Source organism: Gambusia affinis, linkage group LG05, assembly GCF_019740435.1.
Source record: "Gambusia affinis linkage group LG05, SWU_Gaff_1.0, whole genome shotgun sequence".
Taxonomy (NCBI): domain Eukaryota; kingdom Metazoa; phylum Chordata; class Actinopteri; order Cyprinodontiformes; family Poeciliidae; genus Gambusia; species Gambusia affinis.
The window spans coordinates 9,372,794-9,386,824 of record NC_057872.1 but is presented as its reverse complement, the minus strand read 5'-3'; the positions used below and the strand labels follow the sequence as shown (position 1 = coordinate 9,386,824).

The following is a 14,031-nucleotide window of genomic DNA, read 5'->3' as shown; positions in this document are numbered from 1 at the left end:
AGGTGGAGAAAGCTATGAAATATTAATAAATGTATGATTTTGAGCCCTTCATTAATGCCACCAAAGGCATTTTACTTTGGGATGTTGGCCAATTTTATTCTAGACACATCAGCTAATTCCTTCACTCAGATCATCATGAAACTGAGCCAGACCACAGTACCTTGTGCACCAGTTATGGGAAACCTATCTTTACCAAATTACTCCTCCGTTCCCACATTTCAACCTGCTTATTTTCAAACAATGGCTGCCGTCTTTGAATTTGACAGTCTTATATCTTCTTGTCAGAAAAAGTTCAGAGATAATTTTTGTGATAAGATTTTGTGGTTTACCAGATGTCTTCTCTGCAAGCTATATCATTTAGCTCTACGAAGAAGAGGCAGCTGGTGGGATTATTGGAAACATAGCAAAGATATACAAGACAGTGGGTGGAAGGGCCAAGCTAAAGTAGTAATTAATGACTTGACTGAAGGGGTCATTTTACAGCTAATCTGACAAAAGACTGTATAGGATCACTGGGGAAAACAGACATTTGGAAGATGATCTTACTGGCTGAAGAGACTGGAACAAATTAATGGATGGGTCTCAATTTTGTTTAAATACTATCCTTTGACTTTTGACAGCCACACAGATCAGGTTTAAAGGAGGAAAGCCACTGAAAAATTATGACAAAATGACCACGTACACTATAATCCCTTTTAAAAAAAACAAACAAACAAAAAAACCGCTGACCCAATGTGTTGGAAATATAGATAAGATTAATGGAAAAAACATCAGATATAGTTCATGTGCAGGAACTTATATCAGCTATCCTCCCCCATGGATTATCATTTTCCCCAAGCTTGTAAAGCCTGCATCAGGTTGGCTAGCAGCCCTCTGCCAGGGGCTTTGGCCAATACTGAGGATTAAAAATCCTCCAAGGCTATAAATACACCTAGCAGACTAACGTCAGCAGCCTGCCAGCTATTGCACTCACCTCGTACGGTTGAATAGATGGCCATGTGTTTTCCCTCTTTTCTGCCTTTTATTTTCAATCTATCTCGTCACTTCTGAGAGGGCTTGTTTCCTTTGTGCTTCCATTTTCCTCCCCAACTTCCACTTGCATCTCAGTATTCTGTGACTTAGCTTCCCCCCCAACCCCTCTACCCCCAATCTTTCACTTTATCCCATTCATGCTCTTGCACTTGGTAGTGCCTCCTAATTGGAAACAAGCTGTGAGAAGGCTTTCAGTCTGAGGTTAAAATTGCATCTGATCTGCCTCCTGCTGGATCTCCCAGCAATCTCTCTCCTCTTCTCTCCCAGCAGCATTACTGGCTTGTGCACAGAGGCGGAGTACAAATATACAAACAAGTACACAGAGACGAGGGAAGGAAACTGTTGACTAACCCTTCACAAGAGATGCTGGCAGAGATGTAAAACAAGCAGATCAGGGTCTTAATAGGTTTGCACAAATCATATTGAGGAGACTGAATGTTGTACTTCAACTGCCGGTAACTTAATTTCAATGAATGGCAAAGAATAAAATAATTCCCAGATAGCTTAAAAGCAGTATGGGGAGCACTGTGTGGTATCTTTATGGAGTAATAACCAGTCAATCTATGGCACATCGAAGTCTCAGTTGAAAACTGACATGAATTGGACATGGTAATTATTATGAGGGCTTACATTGAGTCTATCATAACTTCCTTTTTTTTTGTACTGTGAGAGGATAAGAGGGATTAGTTGCACAAAAGACCACAGCCAGGCACAGAAACAATTACTTCCACCTAGTTTGATGCCAGACTGCACTGTCGGACCCAGAGCGCCGCATAACAAGCCGCAGCAACTTTGTTACAACCAAAACCTTCACAGAAAAAAAAAATTAATGAATAAAATGGTGGGAAAGAAATATGACACAGATTTAGGTTGTACTACATCTGATCTCTGCTTAAAGTAAGACTGAAACACAGAAACTCCAATCTAAATCTGTTAAAATGCAGGAATACACTAAACTATTTATGTTTATAGACAATTGGAAATAGAAACATATCAAGCTAAATAACTTCAGGTAAAATTTTTATGTATTGCATAGAACTGAATAATGTTGTCAAAGGTGCAGTCACAAAACAACATGAAAATTTGAAGAACAAAAAAAATACAACAGTGCCAAATGTTCAATGACTAATTCAGAGAAAAGTGTGTCATACATAAGTTTAGCATAACAGCACAATATCAAATATAAAAACTCCAAATTGGTGTTTATCATTGAAGCAACAGGCAGATGTCAAACCCTAAATTATTAATAAAGTAAGATGGAAATACGCTAAATGAGAATCCGTCAGTGGTCACCTCAAATGCAACGATTCATCTTTGCAGCACCCAACAAGTGGAGTGGAGATTAAGACCAGTTTTAACAATGTTGGCATGTTTTTAGAAAACCATTTAGTTCTAAATTTATAAAACAAAATATTCCAACTCAAAATAACGGTGTCATGCTTGATTATGTCAAAAACATAATGAAGTATCGTCGACCACATTGTTGCAGTCACGCACAATCAACACTACAAAGAAAAGTCCCTGGAAAGAGTTGGTAGGCTGGGATGTGTGTGATGCAGAAAAGATGAGACAGAGCTCTTTGTAGGTGTAAGTCAAAAAACAAAAATCCTGGTTGGGAACCTGTTTTTTTTTTTAGTTCTACACATTTATTCAATTCCTTGATTAATGAAAGAACTATCCAATAGTATCCCATTAATAAAAACAGGCAACGGCTACAGCTCTAGCTATGACGTGATATAGATTCTGTCTGCCAAGAGACTTCAACTTCAGATCCGTATGTTTGCATCGGCCACTTCCTGTGAAGCTAGATGCAGAACTGCAGTTTGTTCAAGTCGCTGTTAAATAATCAATGACGCCGTACGTCTTGTGCTCTGGACAATCTGGGGTAGAGGTAACCCCATAAGAGGACCACCGGTTCCAACATTGGTATCAAAGGTCCAAAGAATGTAAGTAGATATAAACACAAAGCTTAGCAATATCCAATACTCACATTTGGAGAGTGCAACCATTCAGAAAACATGGACACGTGATACTGTCAAAACAGAGTTCAGACGGAGCAGCTTGAGGAGAGGGTAAACGGGATTCAGGGCACTGCTGGTGTGTTTGTCAAAATGCAATTTATACACTTTAAAGCAGGGGAGCCCAAAGTGGGTCCTCGAGGGCCGGCATCCTGCATGTTTTAGTTCTCTGCCTGGTTTGACGCACCTGGATCAAATGATGGCTCGTTAGAAGGCCTAAGAAGAACACTGACATGCTGAGGAGGTTGTTGGTGCCACCAGGGAGAGAACTAAAACGTGGAGAGGAGATTTTGAGCACCCTTGCTTTACACTTTAGACATCAAGCATGCTCGTGGCGATCAGAGTCTGTGTGAATTTTGTCATTTTAAAGATGTAGCACTGGCAGAAAAGGGCATGACACAAAACGACATAAATGATTTGATACGTTTCAAAGATGTGACGTCGCATTGGGAATCAAAGTAAAACCACTAGTTGGGTTTAAAGAAGGCACTTTGAGTAAGAAGCCCTTACTCTAGCTTGTAATTAAGCTGGATTGTCACATATTAGAAATTCATATCTTAATTGCTCCCCAAAGCTTCTTAATAAAGTGAATTGACATCTGAGTTATAGATAAGATTTCTACATAAAATCCCTCTCTGGTCACTCAGCAGGGAGCAATTAGTTCTCAATCAGTGATACACAGATCAGATATTCTACGTTTTATAAGCACAGGAACTATTGGTGGGGACAAAGTAATGAATTTTTGTTTTTCTTTTTAAATGGGAGTTTGATTTCCAATCCTGGCATTTGCTGCTCTCCGCTTCTGTCTCTACCCACTTCCTATGTAAACACTGCAATTAAAGGGCACTGGTATCAAACAAAAAATAAAAATACAGCATAAAGTCAAAAGACAAGTCATTACCTTTTGGCCCCCCCAACATGTTGGGGTCAAACAGGACACTGGTCAGAGCCAGTGCATTCCTGGCTAATGCGATTGGGCTTGTCTGGGAAATGATTGAGCAAACAGAAGCCAGAGTGGCTTCCCCTCACTGGCACCGGAGCTTTGTCACTGCTAATCCAGTCCAAAGATCTCCAATCAAACACCACCAGTAAAAACGGACCTGGCCGACAAAAACTGAATCCCACTGTCCACTGTCCACTGTTCATCAGATTTGAGCTCAGGAAATGACCTGGCTGATACCGGGAAATGATTCCAGTGCTGCATTTCTGTTCTATGGAGTATTCTCTTCATAGAGACAACAATCCTGCTCGCTCATAGGATTATATTGGTCAAAAAAAAAAACCCAATTTAAAGCAGTCACTTGTGCATCACCAGAACAGGCAAGTAACAAATTAGTATAAACTCAATTAAATCTCCAACAATAGAATATTTGTACAAGACAAAGATAACGGGGATGTCAAGATGCGGACAACACAGAAGCAGACTTATCAATGGTTGAGTCAACAGATCGACATATTGACTAAATGACTTTAATACCGCTGTGCCTCACAGGCCTCCACTAAGAGTCCATAAATGAGTAAATGGTGTGAGCAAATATTGGGGAACTGAATAAACAACAAACCCTTGTGGCGGCAGAATATCTTTAGGACATTCCAGGGCATTGTTTTTTTCTTTTTCTTATAACAAAAAACTAAAAGACATTGTTAAACAATCTAAATTATACAGAAAAATAATTATGGGCACATTAATAAACCTCATATTTTGCTTTTTTTTTTCGCTTATTTGAACTTTTGATCAGTTTAGTTCATTTACAATATTTGCTATTGCAAAGAAATTAAGTCAAACCAGGGGTGGGCATTTATCATATTGTTTATCATGAAGACTTTTGATTCATTTATCATTTTGATAAATTTATCATTAAGATAAATTTCACTTATTGATGATAAATTAACAAAAAACTGACAGTGCCATTGGAAATGTTATTTTTGCTATTTTTTTCCACCGTTTGTTCCATAAAGGCATCAATAAGTATTAGTAAATTTGGCAACATGATTAAATCCAGTTACTGTGTGCAGCTTACTGATATAAATCATACTTTCTTTAAACAAGTGGTGTCTTGATTTAGCCCATTTCAAATAGGAAAGTTTTTCAAAGATATTTGTGTTTGTGGTGCTATGAATGCTGTGCAGTCACAACCATACAGTTAACAACAAAAAAAATCTGAGTAATAAATGCATTTTTTTTAAATCACATTTTTTATAGTTATCACAATAGTACCACAAAGTATCACGATACAATTCTAAGTCCATATTGTCCGCCCATAAGTCAAACATTCACGAGTGCAAGTTTTTCTAACTTAGTGCAAGTTTTTCTAAAAGCACGAAATGAGACTGTAAGTGGTCAATTAAAATTATCTGAAAACTTAATGACAGAAAAGTACTCACTTGTCATACTCTGCGTTGTCCTTATCGCAGCGTGCATCCTTGTGCTTCTGCCAGTCCTTCCCGTGCTTACAGGTGGTGAGGAGGACCACGTCCTGCGAGTTATGCACATGGTATAACGCATTCCTTGTGTCTGACCCAATTCCAGTCAGGTATCTCTTCCCCTTAAAAACAAGCACGTACTTCCTGTAAGGGGGGATCGTGTTATGTCTCAAATAGCCCCTCTCTCCACCTGTCCTGGGGTGCTCTTTCGAAAACAGGGGGATGGAAACATCAAATTCAGGCCTGAAGTTTTCTGTACTTATGCTGGCTTTGGCCAGCATGGCAAAGCCAATGTCAAAGCCGAGATCTTCTGTGTAATCTGGCCATGTGCCGGAATATAAATTGAAGATTATGTGGTTTTTGCCTTCGTTCCAGAGAGGAAGGCTTTGGATTTTCGCCTTCAGGTTGTGCACGTACTGAGGTGAAAGCTGGTCCCGATCCAGAGTGTCCAAGCTCAGGACAAACAGGCAGGCCTGCGCTGGGTCTGGCGTGTAAAACCTGGAGCCCTCGATGGAGGTCAGAATGTTTTGATAGCTCTCCGAGATCTTTTCTCCTTTCTGCTGCGGATACACGTAAACCTTAAATCCGTTCCTCTCACACAGAGAGAAGTCAAAGCAGGACTCCATTCTGCATCGTTTTCCAGTGTACAGGAATGAGTTGGTGTCCCTCTTTTGCCTAGGAGATATGTGTTCGCTGAGGTCATCGCTCCGATCCTTCTCAAAGGTGCTGAAGGACTGCAAGTATCCCTGGAGGCGCCGCCACCGAGCCCCGGGGTGAGAACCGGCGAGGCTGCGGTCATCACGCCGGCTGGGACCCCGTCCGGACAGCGGGACTTGTATACCCCCGAAACACAACAGCAGAATGAGACAGACGCCGGCGGAGAACAGGATTAAGTATCGTTTTTTGGCCTGCATGTGTCCGGCGATCGGAAATAAGGTGCGAGTCTGTGAATCGGACAAGTTGCGAAGTTTGGGTCTCACCACCTCCTGTGGGAGCGCTCCGCCATCTTTCCCCGGGCTGCAAGGGCTGCGAGCTTTCGTCTCCCTCCTCCTGCTTCAGTTGCCTTTCACAAGTCCGGGAGCTGATCCAACGCATGTGGGCGATTTTTAATGTCCATCCACCTCGTCTTCCTCGTCGGCTGTGATGCTGCTGATAAAATGACAACAGCTTTTCCCGAACTACCGGATGGACTCAGATCTGGACATCCTAAGTCGCACTCTACTTTTCTTTGTGTAACGCCACCTTTGCTGAGCCACAAGGATTATTTTTGCCACGAGCTACAGTTTCTGTCTTATCCGGATATTAACTGACAATATGAAATACAAGTATATAATTGAGTTAAAGCAGCAGAGTGAGCTAGACTTGTTGCCCAGACAGTTAACTAGTGTCTGTACTCCAGTCTTAAGGTTTCACTGGAGATTATAAACCAAACTAGGACAGGAGCTTTAAAACATTCAACATATCATAGGCGATATTACACCAGTTTGTTCATATAATGCCTCCATAGCCGGTTCCAACATTACAACAGATAAACCGAGACAATACATTTCTAAAGCCGACGTTCGCTAGCTTGTTAGCAAGCTAACTATACTAGCTTGTGTGTGTGAAAACAGTTCCAGTTAGCTTGTTAGCTAAGCGCTCGGCATCGTAGATCTCTACCACTGGCTGGAAGAAAAGGCAGCAAAACCAAATCTGTCTCCTTCCGCAATAAAAACAACCTCTTTCCTCGGTTGGGAAATGTGTCTTCTACCTCGAAGCCGGTAAATTAGCATCTAGCTTAGTTTTTCCAGTCATGTAAAGTGCTCAAGTGGTGGCTCATACACTCACAAACAGGAGTGCGGCGAACGAAGCGAGCCAAGCAGCTCAACACGGCTGGGCCGTCCCACTACTGTGACCACCAGTGCCCAATAGATGACGTTCCTCCACGGCGCACGGTGCCTTCCCATTGGGTGCCGTCACATCCGAGGCGGGCGGGGTACAGGTACGGCTCAAGAGTATAGAAATTGTAAAATATTATCAAAAAAGTTAAATTATTTCAACAGTTTTAATCCAAAATAAAAATATTTCTTATTGTTTAATTAAACAGAGAGCGATATATGTCATGTGTTATATCTATTTTTGTTCATTTTGATAGGAGATTTAATAGAGAAAGTGTACTTGAATTGCTTACATAACCAAGGGGAAGCTTTCTAATTTGAATGCCCCTCTGACAGCCACTGACACACTCCTCATGGAGGGTAGCTCAAAAACATGTAGTAGCAAAAGAAGCTGTTCGGTAGGTGCTATTCATACGGATAATAAAGGAACATTGAGTGGAATGAGAGAAAAAGGGGCCCAAGCTAACACCTCAGAAGTGCCAGAGACTGATCACATCCATGCCACAGAAGGGCTTTTCTGTATTATAAAAATCCTTTGTAAGCTGATGTACTGTTACAGTTTTCTCACAAATTAAATTTCTATTTTCTTTACTTTTACATTTGATTTTTGAGGTTTGTCTAATTTATTGAATTATAGCTGTACATCTATACTAAATTCGTGTGACAAAATGTTGGCAGGTGCTCTTACTTTCACTATGAATAGACCATTAGCTATTAACATGTGTTAAATGAAGAGTTTCATCAAAGTAATGTGAGCACAATTATTGTCACTTTTTTTTAAATTTATTTGAATGAAATCTCTTTGTTTACCCAGTATATTCTGATGGTGGACGCAGCGGCTCATCTAAGGTGACATTTCTCAAGAAACTGTCACCAATCACCTTGTATAAGTTTCATCCATCAACCGGCTTTCATGTTCCTCTTGAAAAATGACATTTTTGCAACATGACCCTGCAACCACCATGTTTCACAGTCACAAATGCTTTCAAGCAGACATGCAGTGTAGAACTCCCTCAAGCATGGCTCTTTACATAGAAAAGCTGTATGTACACTGTGCTTAAATTATTTATAGGTGGTTTTTATTTAAAATTTGGGTGACTTATGAGGGTATTTCTTATATTTTTGTGTATCTTTTAAAAAGATTTGTGGAAAAAAAAATTTTTATGTGATGGACTTTTTTTTTGCTGCACTGTCATTAGCCTATCATTTAACTATTAAACTCAAATTTATATGTTATTTCTGAAATCCAGACATCCTCCCCTGCATTCCTTTGTGTTTCTAGTCCCTCTGAGCTTTTTCCACTGTACAGGGAGGATCCGTATGCTTTCATTCATCCTCCTGAAGTATCCTTCAAAATACACTTCATTTGAATTACCCTAAATGTCAAGTCTGAATATTTGCTTGTATGTGAAAATAACAATAAAAATCCACCATGATTGTCCAGCCCTGCTGATATGAATTGGTTGTTTTTTTTTCTGGGAGGTACACCCAGACCCTGATGTTGTTTCTCGGTTGCCGTGGTCTGATGTCCCAAGTCATTTAGTTGAAGCTTGTGAAGAGCACCTGCATTCTTTGAGACGTTAGCCATCCGGGCTCCTTTGGTAATCCACGGCCCCACTGATCAAAGAGTGTGAGGTGAGTGATGGTCAACTCTGCAGCCTTCTGCCTTCTTCTTCGTTGGTTTGTCCTCTCTCCATTTGTCAATCTACACATCACCCCTTCTTCTGTTCTTCGTCGTCTTACCCTTGCATCTCCCCCTTTCATCCCTTCTGTTTCACAACTATGAATAAATGAACACTCCTCACGTCCCGTGAGTGTTGCTTTTTGTTCTGAGCTCTTTTATTGACGGGACCAGAAAATTATTTTTGGATGCGGTAACAAGATTTTTTTTGTTTTTGTTTTAAAAAAAGATAAATCAGGACAAATGGAAAAAAACAACAGACAGTCAACTGGATACCAGATGAATACAAATGAGGAAAAACCGTGGAGATTTGTTTTGTCCAAGCCATCATCTACTGCCTAATGAGACTGTGGAGATGCGGTGCCCCTGCTGATGCATTGTTTTTGCGGTGATGAGCTCTGGCCAGATTCAGAGCAGCGGGGGGGTGGGACTGAGCCAGAGCATCGCTCCCACTGTGTAACACTTTGCAACGATGCCAATATCCAATTTGAAGGCACCCGGGTCAGAGCAGTGTTTACCGGTGACACCCGAAGGTGACATGCCAAGCTAAGCAGCTAAATTGAAATTTACTTTTCCCTTCTAATGCTTTCGGAGTTCACTATTTGCAGACTGGGTATTAACATTCCAGCCCCATGCGAGGTGGCACAGATACACACATACACACATGCACACACACACACACACACACACACACACACACACACGCACGCCTACACATGCTGCTGTGTAAAAAGCAATACGCATGTGTACTCCCCCTTTCATGTTGAGCACAGCCTTGGATGCGATAATTTAAGGTCCTCTCACCGACTCTCAGAGGAAGCCTTGGAGAGGAGCAACATCCATCTGTGTTGACACTAACATGCATAAATCACTTCTGAGCATGTCAAGATGAAAAGTGAAATGAAGGTTGCATGTGTCAAATATCTGTGTCTCAAAGCTGCATGACTAGTCATAAAAGAAGATTACCAAATATTCTGCACATCCATGTCATTTTCATCAGATGGGGAAAAAATGTGTTTATTAATCTCAGATTCTGTAACAGGGACAGAAATATTACAAAAATATATATACATATATATTTTTAAGGCTCTAGGTTACTGGTTCATTTGGAGGCGTTCTTGTTCATAGTCTGATTTATGATAACACCTTCCAGGAAACACAAACAGTACCTTGAAGCAGTATTTATACCTCTTGGATTTATGCAGCTCAGCATGTTTCAAAATTAATGAGCACGAAGCGCAATCGCAGCTGTGATGTGATTTTCAGAATCGGTTGCATTACAACCACACACTGCGCTTTATAAGTAGTGCTTGTCAGTCAAGTGGAGAGGAAACGTGGTTTCCATCTTTTTCTCCAAATAATTTAAAAAGTGTGGCCTACATTTGTGTGGAGCACTCCTGACTCCGGGTAAGTAGACGCACCAGATGTTGCACGTATTGGCAGGTAGGTCCTGTTGATCTATTTGTATTATCGATGAATCGGAACCATGTGATCACACGTGCAGAAAATCAGCTGACACAAATAATCAGACTTTACTTATTTTATTCTTTTTAGCGCTAAAAAGAAAGAGACGCTTACCCTCACAGGCTAATTTGTTGTGACGTGAATACACCGGGACTAAACAGCATCTGATCAAAAACGGACGATCCATTCTTTATATCTAAGACACGCCTTATTGGTCGTCTGATGAACTACGTCAGCTAAGGAATGCAATGATATCATGGTGTCAGCTTAAGTTTCACTTCTACTGAAAGCCTTTTGTTTGAAAGTGAAACATGCAAGGTCAAGTTCCATTCCTCCAAAAGCTCTCTGTGCATAAATGAAACATACTATGTGTGAAATACAGCTGTATGTGCATGAATATATGTGCAACCTTGGATAAGCGTCTCAACAGTCCCTACCATTTCTTCATATACTGAATTTTTGAAAGCTAATTTTCATTTGAAAATTTCTTAACCTCGGTCAGTGAATAGTCATTTTCAAGCTGCCACGGCTTCTCAGTTGGATGTCAGTCTGAAATTTTACTGGGGTATTCTCTAATATTTGAATATGATTTGATCTAAATAATTCAATCTTAAATCTGGCTGTTTCTTCAGGATCATTATCCAACTGGTAAGTGAACCTGTGCCCGGTCTGTAATTGGTTTGCTTCCAGCACTTTCCAATGTTTGTGAGTCAATCTTCCAGTCAAATTTGATCACTTTCCTTGTCCGTAGTTTTTGCATTTTTCATAAGGCAAAACAAAAAATTGTTAAAACTTGTTTCTTTCTGATAAGAGCACATTCTTTTGAAAGTTTGTTTTGTCCATTGAATGGGTTGCAGCACACCACAAACAGTCTTCTGGTCAGTCTTCCATGAAGGCCAGGATCAACATATTAGCTGTTAAACTCTGCAGCTCCTCCAGAGGCACTTGACAGCTTCTCAGAGTCATAAAAAACTATGTCATAGGAGAACAATCATGTTTGTAGATGTGGCATACTCTTTAATTTTTAATGTAATATTATTCAGAGAGATTTTCGGTTTTTGGGAATTTGTCTGATAACCAAAATCTACTTTAAGTTTCTCTGCAGTTTGACCTCTGACCTGTCTGCTGCTGGGGCTCTTGGTCTTCATGATGCTGTTTAATATTCACAGAACAGTTGTATGTATACAGACATCAACATACAGGTGGACTCTATTTACTCTAAAGGTGATATCTGGGGAAAAAGAGTTGCACTGGATTTTATTTCATGGAATTAGAGTAAAGGGGACTGAATACAAATACACAGCACACCTTCTCAGTGTTGATGTTGTGCAACATTTTAAGAACTTTTAACAATTTTAATCCCACTTCACATTTGAGGTTTTTAAATTGATATCTGTTTGTAGCTGAATATTTTACGTGTCCCTGTAAGCTGCTACTTGACAAAAAAAAAAGAAAAGCAGCTGGTGCAATTATGAAAGACCATATTGATAATGATATTTAAAACAGACTCCAGAGGACCCAGTCATAAAAAGATACAAAGATGGATTTTACCTCCAACAACCAATTGCTTCTGCCGATCTATTCTTGTTTTATGGTACTAATACAAAAAAACTGCATTGCATCTATTGTAAAAACAACCCACCTGAGCCTCTGAAACAGAAACGAGGTAAAATAAATAAATAAATAAAAAAGGAGGACAAAAAATGAATACAACACATGTTGGGAAAGGATAGGAAGCAGGATATTCAAACGGTCCAAGAAATATCAACATCCAATCTGAGAAACCAAAAAAAAGGAAGAAAAAAAAAATCACTCTAAATAAGGCGGCTGATAAATGTCAGGACTGCCAGGCCATAAATACACAGAGATGCACAGTATTTAACAGAATGCAAAACTAAATATGTATTTAACTCTGCTTGCATGATTACACCATTACTTACATGCCTTCCCTGATATTGTCATTAATCTCACACTTGATGTGACTTTTTAATATTTCAATCACAAATTAATGTTTGTACTCATGCCTAAGGAAAATTTAGAGACCAGTTATCAAAACAGTCATGATTTCAGACTGTGGCAGGAAGCCGGAAAACTACTTTTTGATATTTATGAAATCTAATTATAAAATGTGTTTTCGACATTTGCTTAAAGTAGTTTTGGCCCTACCAGTCGAAACTACTCTGAGCAAAAGAGAGGGGAGAAGACATGGGGCAAAGGTCAGCCAGTTATCTTTTTGGACTGTGGGAGGAAGCCAGAGAACCAAGAGAGAACCCACTAATGGAGAACTTACAAATCCACGAAGACAGGAGATCCCTGGCAGGGATTCAAACCCAGGGAACGGTTTTAGACCCATTTTAGAACGGCAGCTTCTTCTCCTTCAGCTCCATCAGAAGTGGGGAGAGGTCTTTCTGAGAAAAATGTTTGCCGGGCTGACGGACAGCTGAGAGGATGAGACTCGCAGGATGGGTGATGCCTCCAGAAAAACCCTTTCCTGAGTGAGACACCTCAGGTTTAGGACACTCTGGAAGGCAGCACTCACGCAGCTGTTGTGGAGTTCGTTGGAGAACTTAAAGGAATTCTCCGTTTGTCCTCGTCCTCCCTACATCTGGGATATCCGAGCCAACTCTATGTTCTGGTTTAACGTCCAGAGAACAGTAAACCTCGAATGCAACGTTAATCCTAGCATTTAGAGATGATTTTTGGGACAAATTATGACCTCATCAGTGAGCTCACTGGATTCTGGCACAACATCTTGCTTCTGATCGTTGCTATGGAAACTATCAAATCAGTTCTGCATGACTGAAGCTGACATAAATACTTTTAAAAAAAGTAATATTTTTTATTTATTTAACATGAAGAGATTAATAGATTTGTATATGGTTTAATTTTTGCATTTGTGGTTTTCCACACCTGCTGTGGTATAAATGGTCTTAACCTATTTATCCACTATTATTTTTAATTATTATTCATTCATTAGGGTTATTCATGTATTATTCATTACACAGTGCTAGAAACAGTCTGTGACTTATTAAATTTAGTTATTTTTTAAAATGTTCACAGACAATTTAATGCTGTGACTATTTTACCAAACATAAAAAACAAAAGCAGAAGAGCGATCAAGGCATGCACTTAAACATCCTTTCATTGAGGTCCAGAACCTAGAAGTTATTGGCTTGTGTCATTCAGGAGCCTTGGGGACAAAAGTGCTTCGTGATTGTATTTTCAGAGGCAGATTTCAAGAACAACTCGGGCAAGAGTTTGGGTCAGGTGCTATTCCAGGATGTAGACATGTGTAGGAATCTCCACGATGTCAGTAAAACAGAGTGGCATGCCTCAATAGGTGTGTGTGTGTCTGGGTGTTTATGCGTGCGGCGATAGGAATCATCTGATTGCAGAAGGAGTGGACTGGGAGCTGCTGTCTCATAGCCAAACAAGCAGATTGGTGTGTTCTGAAGGATTAGCTTGTCTCTTGCTCTGCGTCTTAATCTTCACCCAGAGGCTGACACTTTTGTGTGTGTGTGTGTGTGGGGGAGGG

General features: G+C 40.2%; 1 protein-coding gene across 2 annotated transcripts in view; it reads right to left on the bottom strand.

The window, feature by feature from the left end:
- Window positions 1-7,384, bottom strand: part of LOC122831600 (exostosin-1b-like) — a 35,477-nt gene extending 28,093 nt beyond the window's left edge. Inside the window, exon 1 of one of the 2 annotated variants that reach the window (XM_044117898.1) lies at window positions 5,436-7,384. In XM_044117898.1, coding sequence (XP_043973833.1) covers window positions 5,436-6,388 — 953 coding nt within the window. In that variant the 5' untranslated portion in view covers window positions 6,389-7,384. The remainder of the gene's footprint in view (window positions 1-5,435) is intronic. The other variant, XM_044117896.1, reaches the window with a different exon arrangement.
- Between the last annotated feature and the right edge of the window lie 6,647 nt (window positions 7,385-14,031).